The following is a 19,943-nucleotide window of genomic DNA, read 5'->3' as shown; positions in this document are numbered from 1 at the left end:
AACCTATGCCCTCTAACTCCAAATTTGGTGTTCTTTTCAAGTGACACTGTGCCATGGCAAAATAGCTTGCGGATGGTCATGAAGCTTGGTGATTAAAAGCAGGATTTGAATACAAGTTTCACCTGACTTTTTTTTTTTTCCCCATAACAAAGTAGGGGGTGCCTTCACTTATCCGTCCAGGTCTTCCTTCACCTTAAATCTGTGATCATCTGCATAATCACTCCCAGCTCTAATACTGATTCTGTCTGGGTTGGTTCTGGCTGCCCAGATGTGTTTGTGCTTATGATTCTCCCTGTCTCCTTAGTTCATTGTTTCTCTTCTTTAGGAAGCTGCCCAATGAATTGAGCCAGTGGGGCTGAAATCAGGGTACTTATTCTCCCTATTTCTGGATGTGTGACCTAGACAACTAATGAAACCTTTCTTTGTGCTTTCTTTTATACTGTCCTCACTTTGAAGGATTAGTGGCCTTTAGAAGTGTTACACCTGAAATGCATCCTTGCAGTTAAAAAAATAGTGTGCAAAATTCACCTGCCCTGTGACCCACTCTCTACACCTGAACAAGTGCTGTGTCAGGGAGGTGTGAGGGTCAGGGCAGAAATTCCATTCATTACCTGATGTCTCAACTCTGTGATGATACACTCGTGACTACTTGTTGTGTCTGGTTCAACAATGTAAACAGCTGACATGAGAACCTCAGTTTGAATTTGTAGTTTATAAGGCTGGGGCCAAAATACTTCCCTGTTTATGTGGCTGCTTTATGCCAGCCTGGGACTGGAAAAGAAAATGGTGGTGCCTTCCATTGTCCTTCCATTCCACATTATGTCAATACTAGCTGTTTATCTTCCTTTTCCTTTGGTACACCTCGGTTCTAGGGAATAGAGCTCAACAAGGAGACTGTTGCTAGATAAGGGGCTGTATTCCTAAAAGTAATTTCTGGGCCAGTGAAGCAACAGCAGTTCTCTTTGTTGCTTTGGATCAGGCTTCTACTAAGGCTTCTACAAACCTTCCCAACTCTGCTGTATTGAGGCTTAAGGGAAAAAGTAAGCTCTTGGTTGGACTTCTCAGTTCAGAGTAGGATGGGGGCAGGGTGCATGCCCTTATGGTTGGCTAAGGAGTGTGGAGAGGGGAAGAACTGTTATAGATAAAGTAGTGGGTGAAAAGAACTATACTTTAATAGGAAATTTGGGAAGCCATTTCAGTTACCCTTCTCAGCCCCCAAATCATCCCTGCTGGAGGCCAAAAAATCCTTAAGTCTTTGCCTCAGCTCACAGGTAGAAATTAGCAGAGGAAAGAGTTAAGACCAGGCTCTCTAATAACTGACTGCCTTGTGCAGTTCTATGCTAGAGATTGGGTGAGATGCCAAGATTATTAAATATAGTCCTTGTCCTAGTGGAGGGTGTAAAGTGTGTTAATAAAAATAATCCAGATTAGAATATCATCACACATGGGGCAGCTAGGTGTCAAAGTGGATAGAGCACTGGCCCTGGAGTCAGGAGGACCTGAATTCAAATCCAGCCTCAGACACTTGACACTAGCTGTGTGACCTTGGGCAAGTCACTTAACCCCAATTGCCTCACCAAAAAAAAGGAATATCATCACACATAACATTAAGGCAGTGCAAAGATCTAAGATGTCTCCAGACCCATAATAGCTCACAGTTCAATAGCAGTGTGAAGTTGGGGAAGCTTTCTGTGGGTCATCTCATCTCAACCTCATAACCACCCCCCAAGGTAGAGAGTGCAGGTCCTCAGAAGTTGGTGGCTTGCCCATGGTTAGTGGGCAGTAAACTGTAATAGTGGGGTTCAAACCCAAGGCTTCCTGCCTTCAGACTCATTCAGCTTCCTCCACTTGTAACACCCTGGAACTGTGTACTTTAGGGACTATTTAGAGTAAATTGAAGTACACGGAAGTTTTGGCAGCATGGGAAGCCAGATTTCTCTTGACTCCAAGGCCAGCTTATTAGCTGGCTGTTATCGAGGAAGTGGGGAACAGGTGGTCAGCATTCAGACTAGAGCATGTTGGCTATATGAGCTGGCTATGTGCTGGAATACAGCTGAAGGTGGCAGCTGAGGTTTCAAGGGCCCGAGGGCTACCTAGGATTAGAGATAGAAGGAGCCTGAGAAACCATCTAAGAGGCACTGTGGCTTTAGGTCAGAGGCGTAGGAAGTGATTTGAACCTAGTGCTTATGACTCCAAATTCTATGGCCTTGTAAATTGCATTCTTGATGCATGAGGTGGAGAGTTCCTGGGTGTTGGTGGTGACCATGGCTGACAAGCTCATTGGGTAGGACCCAGAGTGGGAAAAGCATAGTGATCCTATGGCTGAAGGCGTGCCTGAGGGTGTGTCATTCCTGCTGAATAGGAAGTCTGCCGCTGCTGGCTGACTTGGTCTCTGGAATGAGTGAGTACTGGAGAAGGCAGGGAGAGGAGGGGTGTGTTGGCTTTGTCTCTGACCCCAAGTAGTTTCTGGATGATGGCAGTTAGTTAAATGCCAAAGAAGATAGCTCTGTGCCTAGTCTCAAGAACTACATGGTTTTATTGAAACCACACTTTTGGGGTCACCCTGGTAGCCTGGCTAGGAACTACTGTCCCTGTTGAGAGGAACTCATGGGACAGACATGGGGAAGTTTTCATTGCTGGAGCTTGAGTTCTGAGAGAGCTTCCCACATCTCAGGCTCTATCTTACCCCTTGCTTGTTTCTCTCTCCTATTGCAGATCTTCTCCACCATGGCCCGACGCACCCGCAGCAGCCGGGCCTGGCATTTTGTTCTGAGCGGGGCCCGCCGGGAGGCAGATGCCCGAGCTGTGGCTTTGGCCTCTGGCACCACCAACTGGGGCTATGATTCTGATGGACAGGTGAGTCTGCTTCCTTCACAGGAAAAGTTATTAGCAGGATATTTTTAGCTGTGGCTGGAGCCTGTTGAGAAGAAGGTATCAAAGGAAATCAGCTTCAGGCTTAAACTCCAGACATGGAGGGTGGTAAGAGGAGAGCACAAGACCAGATTCTCATCTTATCCATCAGAAATGAATTCTACAGCAGGGCTTGGCACAAACGTTTTGTTTTTAAAAATGCAAAAAACAGGGGGCAGCTAGGTTGTGCACCAGCCCTGGATTCAGGAGGCCCCGAGTTTGAATGCAGCCTCAGACACTTGACACTAGCTGGGTGACCCTGGGCAAGTCACTTAACCCTCACTGCTCCCACAAAAACAAACAAATAAATAAATAAAGATGCAAAAACCTTTGCATCAGAAGTACAAAAAGAGCAGGTTGGATCTGACCCTGCTGGCCGGCTCCTATCGAACAGTTCAGGATGCTGTGTTTCAGAGAGGAAATGCAAGTGCTGTTTTTCTCTGCTTTTGTAGGGAAAATGAGTGAGGAATGGAAGCTAAGGAAAGGGAGGGAGCTCTGGGTCTTTTTTTTTTTTTTTTTTTTTTAGTGAGGCAATTGGGGTTAAGTGACTTGCCCAGGGTCACACAGCTAGTAAGTGTTAAGTGTCTGAGGCTGGATTTGAACTCAGGTACTCCTGAATCCAGGACCAGTGCTCTATCCACTGCGCCATCTAGCTGCCCCTAGAGCTCTGGGTCTTTTAATCAAAAGTCTTGCTTTTTTGATTTGGTGTTTTCACCTAAAACCTTTACTAAAGTACTGTTAAGATTTCTGTAAAGCATGTTTTCTCTGGCTAGGATGCCCACAGAAGGTGGCACTACATTGGATATGTCTACAGTGCTTGCTGCCTGGTATGTTTTCTAGGGATGACCATTTCTGTAGGTATCTCTAAATGATATACCTAGGATCCTTCTGAGGGTAGGGAGAAGTAAGTCCATGAGATTCCTCTAGGGGAGTGGGAAGAAAGGAGCGTTTGAGATAGGAGAAAGGTAGCTTGTAGGAGAGAAGAATAAGGACAAACTGGATTTTCCCAACTAGAAACGTTTATAGTTGAGCTATTATGTTAGGTTTATATTCAAATAACAAAGAAGTGTTTTCCATTCTGCTCTATACAGTTGTTGAATATTAAGGCCTTTAGCTGAATGTGAGTCTACCAGTGCAGCAGCATGGTGACAGGGTGGACCAGCTATATTTTGAATGTTGGTTTAGGTCACCAGGCCATTGTCCTTGGTCTCATCATGTGAGGACGTGGCCAGAGTTCTGTGCCCAGTTTTAAGACTTGACTCAGAGAAGGGAGTAGGAAGTAGGAACCCCTGTTTATGATATGTCAAGTGTAACTGAAGGAAAGAATGAAAATTTCTTTCTTCACCTGATATAATGTGGACAGAACAAATGGAGCTAGAATTATGGGGTGGGGGAGCTGATTGGTCCCTGAGGTTTAGAGGAAAACATGAGGTTTATAATGACTGGTACTGGGGGTGCTAGAGTACAGGCACCTGTTAAAAGTTTATACAACTTTGGGGCAGCTAGGTGGCGCAATGGATAGAGCACTGGCCCTGGAGTCAGGAGTACCTGAGTTCAAATCTGGCCTCAGACACTTAACATTTACTAGCTGTGTGACCCTGGGCAAGTCACTTAACCCCAATTGCCTCACTAAAATTTAAAAAAAGTTTATACAACTTTGAGGTGCCCTAAAGGGACCTGTTAGAAAAAGAATGAATGTCCTTTTGTGCTGCTGAGGTGGTTGGCAAGGCCACATTAGTCTGAAGCCTCCCCATAACTACGTTTCTCTATCTCTGAATCATAGCAACAGTGAATCTAAGCAGGTTTTATTCCTCAGGTTCAGTTTCCTTCCCAGTCTTTCAAGAGTTTTTTTCATGTTGATGTGTTTACATTGTTAGCATTTCTGGGGACATTGGGGGGAAATAAAACACCCTCATGCCAGACTGAACCCTCATTTGTGGCAGAGAATAGCAATTAAGCCAAAATATCTGATGCTAACTATATCTGTTATGTAAACGAAAAGGAAGAATGTTTAATTACCTGTCCTTTGGGATTTTCATTAGTTTTCCACTTGCTTTGTGTTTGCCTTCCTTTTAGTGACCTCTTTTATGTTATTGTAGTCATCGCATTGTTCTTTTGTTCTGATTATTTTGTCCATCATGTGGCCTGGCCTACATTCCTGTACCACCTCCACCTCACATTGGCTAGTGGCCTTGAGAATTCACTCCTGTGTGTTTCATCATAGGAAATGAGACTCAATATCTAATGTTGCATCAGGGAGCGTGGGTTATGTTTGTTGACAGTGTGGCTTAGAAATGTATGATATCTGTTGCAGTTGTTAGCACATGCATTCAGCATGCTGTTTTAACCTGTCATCTAATGGTCTATATCCCTTTCTCGCCCTGCCTTCAGGAGCAGATGCAAAACACAGCCTTCTCTTCCTTTGTGTTTTGGAGACTCTCCAAGAACCTAGGCTGAATGTATTCATTCAGGACCTAGCCCTTTTCCTTGGCACTTCACCCTTGTGGGGATCTTGATAAGTTGCAGCTTAGCATGTGATTTTGCTAGGGCATTACAACTGGGCTGGAAAGCTGTGAAAAGGCCTCTCCTGGCCTCCAAATTAGGGCATATCAGAAACTCCTAGACAAGAGGTCCACTTCAGCAGTTGGCAGCTTTCCTTGAGAAAGCCCTGGCCTATAGGGGAAGTGACATGGCTCTAATTTCTATTCCAGTTAGCCATCCCCTGTAGCAAATTAAAAAACCCAAATCACAATTCAGGAAAACTAACCAACACATCTGAGTCTTGATGGCATATACAGTATTCTATACATATGGCTCCCATCTCTGCAAAGAATGGGTTGAGGGCCTTGCCCTCATATTCTAAATAATCAAGAACAAATCCTTAAAGACAGTGGACCTCTGAGTTCTGGGGAAAGCATAATAGGTCTGTATATCCCTTGAGGCTCATTTTAGTCCCACTGGTATGTGGGTGTTGGGGTGTGGTGGTGTTATCAAAGAATTCTAAAACGAGTGCAGCTGGGTAAGAAATGAGATCTGAGGAGACATCTAGCATTGTGAGGTTTTAAAAAGCACTTTACAACTGTTATTTGTTAGGTACTATTGTTTCTATTTTACAATTGAGAAAACTGAGGCAGACAGGTTAAATGATTTGCCCAGTCACACAGCTTGTAAATGTCTTTGAATTTAGGTCTTCTTGATTCCAGGTCCAGGTCTGTCTGCTGTACCACCTAGTGCCTTCCCTCTTAGCTTCATTTTATCTTGAGTCCTCTGTATTCATAGTTGTTTGCATATTGGCTCCTATCTTTGTACCTGCAGTTCCTGGCACGGAGTAGACACTTTACAATGGTCATTGACTTGCAACTTAAGCTCTTTGCTATTGGTTCTGCCCTCAGGGCTCAGAAAGAACAAGCCAAATCCCCTATCTTTCACATACCAGTCCTTCAAAATACAATCATTTCTCTATTAAATCTTTTCTCCTGGCTAGCATCCCTAGTTACTCTGACCAGGCCTCCTAATGGTGGTCTTGAGACCCCTTCTGGGGGTGAGATATTGCATAGTGTTAAGGGCTAAAATTCTAGCTAAACTGTCTAAAATATCCAATGAGTGGTCGCCAATAAGTTATAAGCTTTAGCAAGAGTTAGACTTTTAAGCATTTATTAAGGAGAATAAGAATTTGGTAAAGAGAGAGAGAAAGGCCTAGATTCTTATCTATTAAAGGGAGAGCACATTTCTAGCTCCGTTCTCCACCAGAGTCCAAAGGAAAGCCAGAGACCGAGCGCTAGTCTCTTCCTCCTTCCTCCCACTACCCAATGTCACTTCCTGATGCCAAAGAAAAGACTCCTGGTCTTGCCCTCAAAGACCTTCGCTTCATGGGCGGAACTCTTCTACAGTAAGTCTCCAGCAGGTGGCGTCATTCCAATCGTTACAATAGGCTATCAGGTACAATCAGTAGGCTGGTTTATCTATTTGGTGGACTTGTTTTTGTCAGAAGGAATGACAAAAGTGTAAAAGTTCGAGTGGGGAGTATCAGGGCATATTTGGAAATGTGACGTGAAACAAGAGGCAGCCATAAAAATGTAAAAACCAAGAAATTCCACCTGTGGTGTTTATTCTTTTACAATAATAGAGCTGAACATAGACACCAACTCCAGTTTGCTTGTATCAGAGTACAGAAGAATCTTGGCTTCTCATTTACCAGCCTTGTGACTAACCTTTGCACAAGTTACACAGTCTTTCTAAGCCTCAATTTCCCCATCTTTAAGATGGGGACAGTTCCTGTTTTTGTGGAGAAGATAATACTTGCACTACTATCTAAGAGGATCGATATGAAGGTGCTTTAAAAACACTGCAGTGCTATGTCAATAATTTATAAACTTTTGGGAGCCATTTGAATAAAATATCTGAGCACATTTTTCTGAAACCATATTTGGGAAGAAGGGCTAATTTTGCATTAAATTTATGTCCTGGGGCAGCTAGGTGGTGCAGTGGATAGAGCACTGGCCCTGGAGTCAAGAGGATCCAAGTTTAAATCTAGGCTTAGACACTTGACACTTACTAGCTGTGTGACCCTGGGCAAGTCACTTAACCCCATTTGCCTCACGAAACAAAACAAAAAAACCACAAAACCCCCAAATGTCAAATTTACCTCTTGATAAGCAGCTTCTTTCCTTATCTGTAACATAGAAGTTGGGAAGGACTTGATATCTGTTCTCAGAGGTCTCTTCTGGCTATCTGTAATCCTGAGACAAATTTATAATCTCTGAATCTTAAACTGCCTCATCTTCCAGAGGCACTAGATAACTTGGTGCTCACTGGCAGTTTTCTGGTCTGATGGTCAAAGGCAAGGCAGCATGTTGAACTTTATTTCCAGCATTGACAGCCCCTTCTGGCATTGACTGGGCTATTGGTGGAGTGCTCAATTGGAACCTTTCCCACAGTAGGTCTAGAGCCACATGTTGCGAGCAGCATTTCCACTTTCTCTGGGTATGGGAGCTCTGTCAGAACTGCCCACATGCCTTGCAGCCTACTCCCCTTTTCCTGTGGTAGGTGGACAAGTGCAAAGGTTAGGTGATGCTCTCTGAGGCTTCTGGGTGATGGGGCCATTAGAACTCCAAAAGATAAGGTAAGAATGGAGATTTCTAAAGGAGAGGGATACATGTTGGGGAGTATTTGGTTGGGGGAGGACTAGTAAATTCTGCCTGTGAAGAGGGATTGCTACCATGCATGGCCTCTGCATTCACAGATTTCAGTATTTCAGAATCTGATCTCCACAGATGCAGATTGCAGTCCCACCTACACTGTGGCTTCATGAATTGTGATTAAAAACATTGATGACTTTGTAAAAAAAAAACCCCCCCCCCATGCTGAAGGATGAGTGTTTCCACACTTAGCTAGGTTGGTCTGCAAAGCGTAGCTCTCCTAAAACCTTTTCAGCTTGGTAGGATGTGACAGAACCAGTGGTTCTGCTGGGACAGGCTTCAGGGACTCATGGTTACTGCCTTTATCCCATGGGAAAGGCATTGTGGAAGAGTACTAAAGACTATTGATATGGGGGCAGCTGGGTGGCACAGTGAATAAAGCACGGGCCCTGGATTCAGGAGGACCTGAGTTCAAATGCGTCTTCAGATACTTGACTGTGTGACCCTGGGCAAGTCACTTAACCCTCATTGTCCTGCAAAAAAAAAAAAGACTATTGATATTTAGTTGTTTGCATGTCGTTTTCCTCACCAGAATGTAAGCTCTTTGAGGGCAGGGGCCATGCATTTGCCTTTCTTCATATCCTCAGTGCTTGGCACATAGCAGGTGCTTGATAAATGTTTGACAAAAAAAACCAACAAACTACTGATATTGATATTGGGTTATATGTGGCTCTCTACATACATGCTCTTTATTCCTGATGTTCACCATATATGACTAGGCTAGTGGCTGAGTTGGTATTTCGTCTTCCTGTCTCTCTCCTCAGCACACCCATGTTCCTTTCTCAACCATTCCTTTAGTGGTAAGATTATAGGATTTGGGGTTAGAAGGGACCTTAGAGACCTAGTTTAAAATCTTCTTACATAGGAGAAAACCAAGGCCCAGAGACCTTGAGTGGCAGAAGTCCTCTTTTAATGGAATATCTCTGATCTCAACACTGTCGAGAAGTTGTGACTTACTCCAGCTCCTCAGTCAGCCACGTAGTTTATAAATTAGTTTTCCCAGCACTAAGATATTTTGCTTGTTCCTTTTGTTTTTACAAGACCTAGATTTTCCCCTATAATTACCCTCCCTCAGAGAACTTTATCCTAATCCCTTGTAGGGACTTAAGTTGGGCTCCATGTTGCTCTTGAAATTAATGATTGGTAGGGAGCAAGAAGTTGATGGTGTGGCTGGAACTGTATGGTCCCCTGGCTTTGCCCACTCAAGAACTGCTCCCTTACACTGGCCTCGTCATGAAAGGATAAGTAGGTAATAGTTCTCAGTTTTGATGAGTCATGGGACTCCTATGATTTGCAGTCCTGGAATTTGTGGTCATCAGACACCCCTGATTCTGCAACCACTGATAATGATACACTTGTGACAAGAGGAATCCTCAGCAATTTCCAGAATAGGCAGGTAGCTTGTGCTCTGTGTAATGTTTGCTCAGTTAATAAGGCCTGAAATTCCATATATCATCGGAGTGATAACTTGCTTTGTTTCTGAACATTCAGGAACTATGCATGGATTGTGAGGAAGCCCTGGGTGTCAGGGCCCTGAGTGTCAGGGCAGCTTCTTTATTTATCTACCTTGCACTCACTCCAGTCAAACTTGGGGTGATAAAGTGAAGGCAGTGAATTCAATGAGAGCTGGAAGTTGCTCAGGTTGGAGGTAATTCATCTTAGAGCCTCTCTGAAAGTGTAAGGTTATAGAACTTGTTAATATTTGTGATGGGCTAATAGTTTACCTTCTCAGGTAAGCTCTTAGGAGGTAGGGCAGGCCCTTCCAGGGAATCTACACACCAAAAAGTATAGGCACTCAAATGACTATGCTACACAAAGAGGGGAGAGGGGAGCAGGTAACTTGTTTTTCTGTGTGGGCTGCGCACCTGTTATTGTCCTGGACCAGGTACCTCAAGATTCTTCTCCACAAGGAGAGGAGGAAGTCCAATCTATGCTCTCCTATCTTCTCAGCACAGAGAAGACCATGGTGGTTACCAAGCTTGTGCCCAAAGCTGCCTTGTCTACTGCAAAAAAAAGACCTCTTAACTAGTTAGAAGGGTGGGGAGGGATCCAGATAATAGCTCTCTTTGTTGTCTTCTCTGCTCCTTATCTCTTCTCATACCTCACTCCCTTCATATTGTCATCGCGCCTGAGTTTTGGACAGGCCTGACCCTACCCTTGGCTTTTTGTTTGGCAGCACAGTGACTCAGACTCGGAGGCAGAGTTTCCCTCCCTGCCACCCTCCATCCCCAGTGCTGTGCCTGTGACTGGGGAATCCTACTGTGACTGTGAGAGCCAAAGCGAAACTCCGTACTGTGCCAGCCTCCACAGCAGCCATCGAAGCAGGGACTGCCAGTGTGGCGAGGAAGACGACTGTAAGGAGCCTTCGCACTTCCTTCCTCTGGGCACAGTCAACAGCTGAAGCTAATTAGCCATTACCCTTGATTTTGGGGGGTTCAGCAGGCTCTCCTGGGTTCAGGTGGTAGCTTAGTATGGTTGGCACTTGATTTCCAGGCTGATGGGGATCATTTGGGAATAGCTCCTCCACTTGTCTTTTTCTCTAATATTGGACAACCCTAAGAAGATGCTGAGGGTACGGGTTGGGGAATAGGGATGGGGACAGTTGGCTTTATTAAAACTAAGTTTTAACTGCCTCTTGAGGGAGAGCAGAAGGGTCAGGTTCAGCCCACCCTTTGATAAGGAGCAGGGAACACCCACACTTGGGCTTTCGTACCCAAAGGAGAACAACATGGACATGAGGTCCAAACTACACAAAATGTTCAAGGTCATCTAGTTTCTCCGTGGGCTTGTGGAGTCTTAAAATGAAGGGGAGTTCTGAGGACACATCAGTAGCATAAGAGAATGCATTTCTTTACCTGACCAGGATCTGCTATGGCTGGACTAGACCAAGGAAACTTTGAGTGTAAGGGGGGGGGGGCAGGTCTCTGGATTGGGCCTGGTTGCCCTGTTAGCATAATCTCCCCAGCTGAGAGCAGTTGTAGGTTTCCAGTTGGGTGTGTCGGATGGTTGGCTCCCTTTTGCCTATCCCAAATTGCAGCCCCTTCCTCCTTCAATACAGATTTTGATTGGGTATGGGATGATCTGAACAAATCGACAGCCACTCTGCTAAGTTGTGACAACCGCAAAGTCAATTTCCACATGGAATACAGCTGTGGCACGGCAGCCATTCGGGGGAACAAGGAACTATGCGAAGGCCAGCACTTTTGGGAGATTAAAATGACTTCTCCGGTCTACGGCACTGATATGGTATGTTTGGGGGTGGGGGCACACTGCTCTAGAGAAAGGGTACTGACCAGAGAGGTCACCTCTCATGCGTAACGGTGTTCTTCCCTTCTTTCCACTGTTTCTGGTAGATGGTTGGTATTGGGACATCAGATGTAAATCTGGACAAGTACCGCCATACATTCTGCAGCTTGCTGGGCAAGGATGAAGACAGCTGGGGTCTCTCCTACACAGGTGAGCATGGGAGAACTGACAAGAATATGAAGAAAAGGGTGCTTGTTGCTGAGGCTCAGGGAGGGCAAGACCTTTGGCTGCTGGTGTTGGAGGCTTTATGGCTTTAGGTGACTGAACTCTTAGGGTAGGTGGACTGGGGTGGAGGTGGGGAGAAAGTCAGATTGGAGGAAGACTCTGCTGTATTCCTCTAGCATTCAAAAGGCAGGGCTAGAAAGAGTGGATTATGTTAGAAATGGAAGCTGTCTTCAAGCCTAAAGTACAAGGTCCGCCAGATCTAATCTCTGCTTTGGGCTGCTATTCCAGGGCTTCTCCATCACAAGGGTGACAAGATGAGCTTCTCATCAAGGTTTGGCCAAGGCTCCATCATCGGGGTTCACCTAGATACTTGGCATGGGACACTGACCTTCTTCAAAAACAGGAAATGCATAGGTAAGGGTGGGAGCCAAAGGCCCAAGTTACAAAATGGAATGTCTTTAACAGGAGTATTGCTAGCTATCTGTGGATGACCTTGAAGGCACCTATCCACAATATGCTGTGGAATCTGCAGCCCTTAGAAAGGGCATGGCTAACTCAGGTGACCAGAGGAATCTAGAATCTTTGGATCTCTACTTAGTTTCCATAGTAAGAAGACTTCCCCAGGGTAAGAAAAAGGGAGGGCCTTTCTGAGTCACCCCTCAGAACTTCAGTGTCCACTTCCTCATGCTTGGGCATGATGGGCCATGTCGATTAGGCCTGGGTACCCATGAATTTGTCCACCAGTCACTCCCCTGACACCTTCATTCACATCATGTTTCCTGCTAGGAGTTGCTGCCACCAAACTGCAGAACAAGAAATTCTACCCCATGGTTTGCTCCACTGCCGCCAAGAGCAGCATGAAGGTGATCCGTTCCTGTGCCAGCCTCACTTCCCTGCAGTATCTATGTTGCTACCGCCTGCGCCAACTGCTGCCTGACTCTGGGGACACACTGGAAGGATTGCCTCTGCCACCTGGCCTCAAGCAGGTGCTGCACAACAAACTGGGCTGGGTCCTGAGCATGAACTGTAGCCCCCTGCCGTCACCGTCCACCAAGGTGGCAGCGTGCTCAGGGAGCCCAGAGGCCAAGCCCTGTCAAAGGAAGAGGTGTCGCCGGACTTAACTTATTTTCCAATGAAAACTGCCTTGTTGGGCTTGGGGCGACTTCTCTTTCTTTTCCCTTCCTCCACACACTCATGGGACAAGAGGGAAGGTTGGGAGGGGAGATTGCCTATCCCCATCCTCGGGGCCAGCTCCACTGGTTTGAATTTGCCAAGAGATTCCCCTCATTCAGGAACTAGGTTAGATCACGGCACCTGCTCTTCACCTGGACTGGAACCAAGAGTATCAGATGATCACAGTGAGGCTCCCTGAGCCCAAGGGTCATTCCAGGTCCTCTTTTGGGTGGTGGAGTTTGCATTGCCACCCCCTCCCTGGGGTGGGGGGAGCCTAGCCTCAGCTGTTCTCAGACATCTGGCTGAGAGGGGCTGGGAGAAAAGCCTGGTTAATAAATATTAAGATGTGTGTCTGTGTTTCCCCTCCACCCCTTGGGGCTTCAGATCTCGGAGCTCGGATTTTTTTTTTTAAGAACCTGCTTTTGCATGTTGTCAGCTTCTGCTCCTGTATCAAATCACTGTAATAAAGTCGAAATAGTTTATATTGAATTACGGATGCCACCAAAAAGTCAATGGGCCAATGTTTAGGAGTTGGGGGGTGTGTGATGTTTAAGGGGGGTGGTCCGAGCGTCAGTTACGGGGTCATACAGGTACTATGACCCTGTGGTGCACTTTACTGACAAGAAAACTGAAGCTTGGATGACAGAGGTGATTTGTAGTGGCAGAGCCAAGACACCAGGATCGTGGCCTTGTGCCTTTGGCATCTTAGCATCTTGCTAAGATGATAAGGAGTGGTCAGGATCTCTAATCCCCTGCTTATTAAAGTTGTAGGTGCATCCTATCCAGGCTGAAAATTCAAATAGTTTTTCAGCTTCCATCTTTAAAACATATCCTGGCACAGCAGAGTGGCCACCATTGTTGCCTTAGTTGTCATCCTAGCCCTTTAACCAATAAATAGCCTTACTCAGCTTTGTTGATAATTCCCACCTTGTTCTTTAATTACATACCTTGCTTCCATGCCCCTTTCATGTTTCTTGCCGCCCACGATTTCTGCACTGAACACCCTTATCCTCCTTCCCCATGGCTTTGTTCTCCAGCCTGGCCCCTTTAAATCTCCACAGTAAAGCTGAGCAGTTAAGGCACCAAGAAAAAGCCAACTGCTGTACTAAACGCTCCCTCAATGCAGGGTGGGGAGGAGGGCCTTTCACCATGCCACTTCTTACAGTCACCACCAGGATATGGCCTGTTGGCCTGGGTCTTTGAGGTTGTTGCTGTCTCTCCTTCACTGCTCTGTCCACCAAGGTCTCTCTTCCAGTGGGTCTAATGTTGTGTTCCTCTCCACACAAATAGCTTCAGACCCAAAAAAGGGTAGGAGAGGATCTGTAACGCACTCCCAGCAACACCACAGTTATGTGCTCAAATCCAGCAAAAGGTCAGGATTAGTTGATGTTAAGAAGAGGTAGACTCGACGGGATAAGTCGGGGCCCACTCTTCGGACCTGAACCTGATCATCTTTCTTCACTGCAATGTCACTGAGCAGAGACAGGCGTTCCTTCTCTGTGGCACAAAGTGCATATGCCTAAAGGGGTCCAGAGACCATGTACAAGTTGGTAATGCCCACACCTCTTCCTCCCCTTATCCAGTAACCTGACACCAGCTTTTTAACCCTCTTACATCTGGGGGGGGGGGGCGTGGGTGGGTAGGGACAGTAAGAGTCTTACTGAAATTAGATTAGAATCCAGCCTCTGGGGGCAGCTAGGTGGAGCAGTGGATTGAGCACTGGCCCTGGATTCAGGAGAACCTGAGTTCAAATCCAGCCTCAGACACTTGACATTTACTAGCTGTGTAACCCTGGGCAAGTCACTTAACCTCAATTGCCTCACCACCACCACCCCCCCAAAAAAAATTATAAAAAAAAAAGAATCCAGCCCCTGGCTCTAGTTACTTGTAGGTAGTAGAATAGAAACAGTCTCACCTGCCTTAGTAGACTTGGGGAAGGAAATGCAGTGATGACAGCATCTGCCATACTGGGACTGACACGGTTGAACTGCTGGATCTGTTTGCGCCAGGCATCTCGAAGGCCCTTTCCATCCTGTGCCACACACTTCCCACCAGCCCATCTCCCCACAGGACAAAAGGAGAAAGCCTGTGTTTCCATGTGCCGTCTGCAGACAAATACAACATCGTGTTTTTAGGGGGCTGAATCACACAATATTTTTCCTCACGTGCCCTGCTTAGCAGACTGGTGCATCTTCGCTCCTAGATTCTCCTCTATCCTGAGTCTCCTGTCGACCTTCTCCAGTCTTGGCCTTAATTTTAAGTAGCATTGTCATTGCTAATAAGAAGACAGCCAGCCAGTTTCAGAAGGCATGGGATCTTTTTTTCTACCTTCCCTTCAGAACTTTGATCCCCCAGGGAAAAGCACAGAACAAGGAGTCGTGTGTGTGTGTGTGTGTGTGTGTGTGTGTGTGTGTGTGTGTGTATGTATGTATGTGGGGGGGGGGCAACTGGGGTTAAGTGACTTGCCTAAGGTCACACAGCTAGTAATTGTTAAGAAGTGTCTGATGCCGGATTTGAACTCAGGTTCTCCTGAATCCAGGGCCAGTGCTCAATCCACTGCTCCACCTAGCTGCCCCAAGAGTCTTATATTTTTTAAATGTTACAAATCACGGTTGTAGATTTAGAACTAGAAGGTATGTTGGAGGTTGGTCAGTCATGACTTGTCATTTTACACATGAGAAGGAGGCCCCAAGGTCTCTAGCCTACACGTGGGCAGAGGAAGTTTTCCTCAGTCTGAGATTTCTTAATGAAATCAGGGCTGGAAACAAGAATTGATTGCTTAGAACAGCCAAAGTTCTGACCAAATGTGTGCTACTACAACTGCAATTGGGATGCAGTGGCAGCGATCTCCCCAGGGCCCACCCCTGGTCAGGCATGGAGGCACTCACTTGTATGGGCACTGGGCAATGGCCTTGGTTAATGCACACATGTGCTGGCTCAGCTCCTGCCACGAGTGCACCAGCAGCACAGGCAGGTTTTTCTGCAGCTGCAGAAGCACCAAGGCCTGTGGAGAAGGGAAACAGGGATATCAAGGCTCAGGCTGAGGGACCAAGGCCCTAGCAATCCAGCAAAGTGGCTTAATAACAAAGAATCACAGACTCGAGGTAATGGCAAACAGGATGATTTGCTCCCTTGCGGGTCATGTTCAGAGTCCCCAGTATAAGAGGATGTGCCCTCCCTGCCCAGGACTCAGGGCCCTCCCTCGAGAAAAGGCCCTTCTCAAGGCTGCTTAGGAGCCCTGGCCTTCAGTAGCTGAGTCTTCACCTCTTCCACCTCCTGTTGGGTCATAACCACCTTTGAGCTGGATGGCACTCCATCTGAATCCTGCTGACCTCCCTTTGCACCAGACTGGGAAAACCTGAGAAAAAAATATTTGTCTTTTGGGCTCATCCATTTTTTTTCCCTCCCCATCTACCCTTCTGAGAAAAAAACTACTGCTACCCTCGGTGTAGGCTCCTTTGTGGCCTGTGGATAGTCTGGGATGGCTAAGCCTGAGAGAGTCTAAGGGAAGTCTCCCATCTCACTAAGCACACTGCTAAATGAGAGTTTTCCTCTGCATCCCCTTAGCCTCTGGAACAGGGCAAAGCAAGAAATACCACTGATAAGCATCAAGTCCAACGACTGCCAGGTGGTAGTGAGTCTGGCCCTCGGTATTCTCAAGAATGATCCAAGGAACAGAGCAAGCGGTGGGATGCCCCTGCAACCAAAAGAAACAAACCAGTCTGTGGTAAAACCACAGTTTAAAGTGAGGAAGAAACAATAAGAAAACTGGGGTCTTGTTTATGTCAAGTCTTAATTTTTTCTTCAAACGATTTTAGTGTCTGTCAATGAACTCTGCTTTGTTGCTGAGAAACATTTCGTTGAGTCATCTATGGCCACATGTAGACCATGGTCTCCAAACAGAGACCCTGTGTGAGAGCTTCTGGCCCAAAGCAAGCCTAACCACCCACCTTCTCTCCCCTTCACCTCTAAGCTCCTGAAGCATCCTGCCAACAATCCCTGTTCTCCAGCTCTCTTCAGGGCCCTTTCCAGTAGTAAACGATGTCTACTGTCCAGAAGTTGCCTTTGCTGCTGAAATTGTATTCCAAGTCCAGCCCCTCTGCCTTTTCTCCAGGCTCACCTGGGACTTCCTTCTTTCTAATAGAAAAGGGACACCAGTTTTGTCTTTTTTCCTCCAAGGAGGATTAGGGTGCCTGAAGCAACATTATTCAGTGAATAGATTTCCTAAGCAGGGGAGAGCCCTGACTCCCTCCTCCCCCTCCCAGCCCTGAGCACCTGTGCCAGTGAGAGGAGGCCTTTGAGAAACTCCTCTGGTTCCAGGACCACCACGACTTCCTGAGCCTCTGCAGCCCACGGTGCAACAGAAGCAGCCTGTTGGGGACACAACAACTGACTGGCTGGCCCAAAGCCCAGACCCTCAGGCTGGAAGAGAACTGGCTTTCTGAGCCAGCCTCTTCCAGGAGAACTGAGGGGTGAAAGTACCAGTAGAAGTAGAACATGCCTGTCATGGGCATGGTGGAAACTAACACTGAAGGAAGAGGGCTACTCACACTGCTCTGGCAGATGGCTGGCACTGATCTCTTCCAGGTGAGACTTCGGACCCACGGCTGGGACTCAATGACATACTCACATTTTAGGGACCCCAAAGCCTCTAGCAGGACATCAGAGCCAGCATTTTCTAGGAGAGCTAGGGGGTTGGGAGAAGCAAGGAGAAAAGATCACTTTGAGTTGCCCAGAAATTCCAGTAGATACAGCAGCTGCTTGTATTCATTTGGGCAGTCACTCTGCCCTACCTACTCACAGCCAACATCACCACCATTTTTGCTGACAAGGAGCTTGATGGGAGAAGTGAGGAGGGAGGTGGGGAAGGAATCTTATGACAAGGTTTCCCAGCCACCAGTCCAGTTCTGGTCCCTAACAAATTTTGACCATTCTGTGAAAATGTTTGCTTTTAATTAAAGGGTATTATTGTGAAAAAGATTTTTTTTTTGCATCTTGTTCCTTTCTATTTGAAGGTAGATGACTTGTAGTCAATATAGAATCTGAATGTTTTAGAGAAAAGTAGTCATTTACCATGAGCACTTTCCTTTCTCCTCCTCTACATCTCAAAGTCCCTTGACAAAGTCCTTCCATTCTTTCCTCCTTATACTATGGGTTCTAAAATAATGAGATTGTCTGATGAAGAGTAGCCTCCACCAGTGCTGTTTTCCTGGGCAGATTGCCCCTCTGTCCTCTTTGATCTCTCTCCCTATGCAGGATCCTTAACTTCTATGAACATGCCCAGGTCACTACCATCTGTTTAAAAACTCCAGTTAATTCTTTAAGCTATCATCCCATCTCTTTTTTGATGTTGCTTTTCTCCTCTCAGGGCATTCCTTTTCAATCTCTTGCTGGATCATCAGCCCCATTGTAGGCTTTGTCATATACTAGGTTTCCATGAGTTCAATTATATCTATACGGAGGATTCCTAGATCTGTATGTTTCTTATTTTGTCTCTTGAGCTCCAGTCCTGCATCAACAACTGCCTGTAGACATTTCTGCCTGTTTTTTAGGCATTTCAAATTCAACATGTGCACAACAGAACTCATTATAGTCTTCCTCCAAGCCCACCCCTCTTCCACACTTCCTTGTTTTGACTGAGAGTGCCACCAATCTTTCAGCCCACCTCAGAATTATCCACAACCGTGTCCTCTCCTCCTCCTCCCTCTCCCCATTCAGTCAATTGTCAAGTCTTGTTTATTCTATTTCCACAACATCTCTTGCATCGCTCCTTTCTCCTTATTCACAAGGCCACCAATCTAGCTGAGTTCTTTGTCACTTCTAGGCTAGACTATTACAGTAATAGGCTCCTAATTGGTCTTCCTCCCTCCAGTGACATTTCCAGTCTAACATTCACAACTGGCAAAATGATATTCCTAGAAGCACAGATCTAAAATAGTTCAAAAGCTCCAGTGGCTCCCTCACACTTTTTTTTTTTTTTTAGTGAGGCAATTGGGGTTAAGTGCCCAGGGTCACACAGCTAGTAAGTGTTAAGTGTCTGAGGCCGGATTTGAACTCAGGTACTCCTGACTCCAGGGCCGGTGCTCTATCCACTGCGCCACCTAGCTGCCCTTCCCTCACACTTCTAAGACAAAAAACAAACACCCATTTGGCTCCAGCACACCGTTCTGGACCTAACAGACATTATTCCCCTTTCTGAATTCACCCCAGTCTGGCCAAACTGGCCTCCACACCGTTCCTCATAGCTGACATTCCACTTCTGGGCCTTTGCCCCATGCTCCCTCCCCACCTTTGTCTCCTAGGATCCCTAGCTTTCTTCAAAGCCCAGCTAAGCACCACCTGCGCTTAGCCCTTGCCAGTGGCTTGTTTGTATCCTGAATGTATCTTGTATTTCCAGGTCTACATTTTGTATTTGGCAAGCAGGTGCCCATATTGTTTCAGAGAGGCTGTAATCTCACACTTCATTTTTGCTTTTGCGCAGCCCAGGAAACAGTTTCCTCAAGGGAGGGTTCCCTTTACTAGTGAAATGCCGGTGGACACCCGAGAAGCTCCCCGGTGATTAGAGCCAGCTGGGAAAGGGAAGGACGTCACAGATTCCTATTCCAGATTTCGGAGCTCCCTAGCCACCCAGAAGCCCGAATGCCTCGTGCCGACCCCGTGGACAGCTCCAGAGGGTCGGCCCACCTGGGTCCAGAAGGACAGTCAAGTGTCTCAGGCAGTGGTCGGGCCGCATTAGCCGGAGGGCCTCGGCTGCCTCCTTGCGTCTCTGTTTCTCCAGTTCCCGGACCCTCTTCCGGGCCTCGACTCGCGCTGCTGCAGCCCCCCGCTCCTCCCGCACCCTTCTCCCCATCCCTTCCCGAGGCCGGCCTCGCACCGGAGCAGCCACAGGCCCCGCCGGGGGGCCGAGGCCTCCGGAGCTGGGCGTCATTTCTTCTGGGTCACCGGGGCCCTCGGCGTTGGAGCTGGCCGGGCTCTCGGGCTCCGAATCGGAGATTTCCCAGGTCACGGGTCGGCGTCTGGGTGGTTGGCGGCCACAGCCTTGCCCCGGGGAGCCTCTGGACTGCAGCTCCATCGCTCTAGATCATCCCTCTGCAGCCAGAAAGCTGCTCTCTGGGCCCACCCCAGGGCCCACTCCTTCAATTTCTCCCCACCGCGCCCCGCCTCCCATCGGACACACCCTCTGAATTCCGC

General features: G+C 47.0%; 2 protein-coding genes across 9 annotated transcripts in view; one reads left to right on the top strand and one right to left on the bottom strand.

The window, feature by feature from the left end:
- Nucleotides 1-13,510, top strand: part of SPSB3 (splA/ryanodine receptor domain and SOCS box containing 3) — an 18,539-nt gene extending 5,029 nt beyond the window's left edge. For 4 of the 5 annotated variants that reach the window (XM_043977473.1, XM_043977470.1, XM_043977471.1 and 1 more), the window contains exons 2-7: nt 2,716-2,856; nt 10,285-10,462; nt 11,167-11,354; nt 11,462-11,564; nt 11,868-11,993; nt 12,366-13,510. In XM_043977473.1, coding sequence (XP_043833408.1) covers nt 2,728-2,856; nt 10,285-10,462; nt 11,167-11,354; nt 11,462-11,564; nt 11,868-11,993; nt 12,366-12,700 — 1,059 coding nt within the window. In that variant the 5' untranslated portion in view covers nt 2,716-2,727 and the 3' untranslated portion in view covers nt 12,701-13,510. The remainder of the gene's footprint in view (nt 1-2,715; nt 2,857-10,284; nt 10,463-11,166; nt 11,355-11,461; nt 11,565-11,867; nt 11,994-12,365) is intronic. The other variant, XM_043977472.1, reaches the window with a different exon arrangement.
- On the bottom strand, nt 10,000-19,943 carry EME2 (essential meiotic structure-specific endonuclease subunit 2). Of its 4 annotated transcripts, none has more exons than XR_006354145.1 (9): nt 19,437-19,943; nt 17,303-17,439; nt 17,028-17,123; nt 16,349-16,449; nt 16,017-16,110; nt 15,641-15,756; nt 14,668-14,857; nt 13,700-14,271; nt 10,000-10,111 (listed from the first exon to the last, which is right to left on the bottom strand). XR_006354145.1 is itself a non-coding variant. In XM_043977468.1 (8 exons), exons 1-8 carry the CDS (start codon nt 19,822-19,824, stop codon nt 14,211-14,213), a joined length of 1,179 nt encoding a protein of 392 aa, XP_043833403.1. In that variant the 5' UTR covers nt 19,825-19,943; the 3' UTR covers nt 13,666-14,210. The 4 variants fall into 4 exon arrangements, 2 of the variants coding, with proteins under 2 accessions (XP_043833403.1, XP_043833402.1); XR_006354146.1 differs by having other exon boundaries at nt 10,091-10,108; XM_043977468.1 differs by lacking the exon at nt 10,000-10,111 and having other exon boundaries at nt 13,666-14,271; nt 14,672-14,857.

This window comes from Dromiciops gliroides, chromosome 1 (assembly GCF_019393635.1).
Source record: "Dromiciops gliroides isolate mDroGli1 chromosome 1, mDroGli1.pri, whole genome shotgun sequence".
Classification (NCBI taxonomy): domain Eukaryota; kingdom Metazoa; phylum Chordata; class Mammalia; order Microbiotheria; family Microbiotheriidae; genus Dromiciops; species Dromiciops gliroides.
Note: the sequence above shows the minus strand (reverse complement) of the source record. Positions and strands in the feature narration are given on the sequence as shown.

Coding starts and splice junctions, on each gene's coding strand:
- EME2 (XM_043977467.1), bottom strand. CDS start 19,824: ATGGAGCTGCAGTCCAGAGGCTCCCCGGGGCAAGGCTGTGGCCGCCAA. Junction 17,124..17,302: donor CAGCCATCTGCCAGAGCAGT/GTGAGTAGCCCT, acceptor TGTCCCCAACAG/GCTGCTTCTGTTGCACCGTG. Junction 14,272..14,667: donor CCCCAAGTCTACTAAGGCAG/GTGAGACTGTTT, acceptor GGACCCCTTTAG/GCATATGCACTTTGTGCCAC.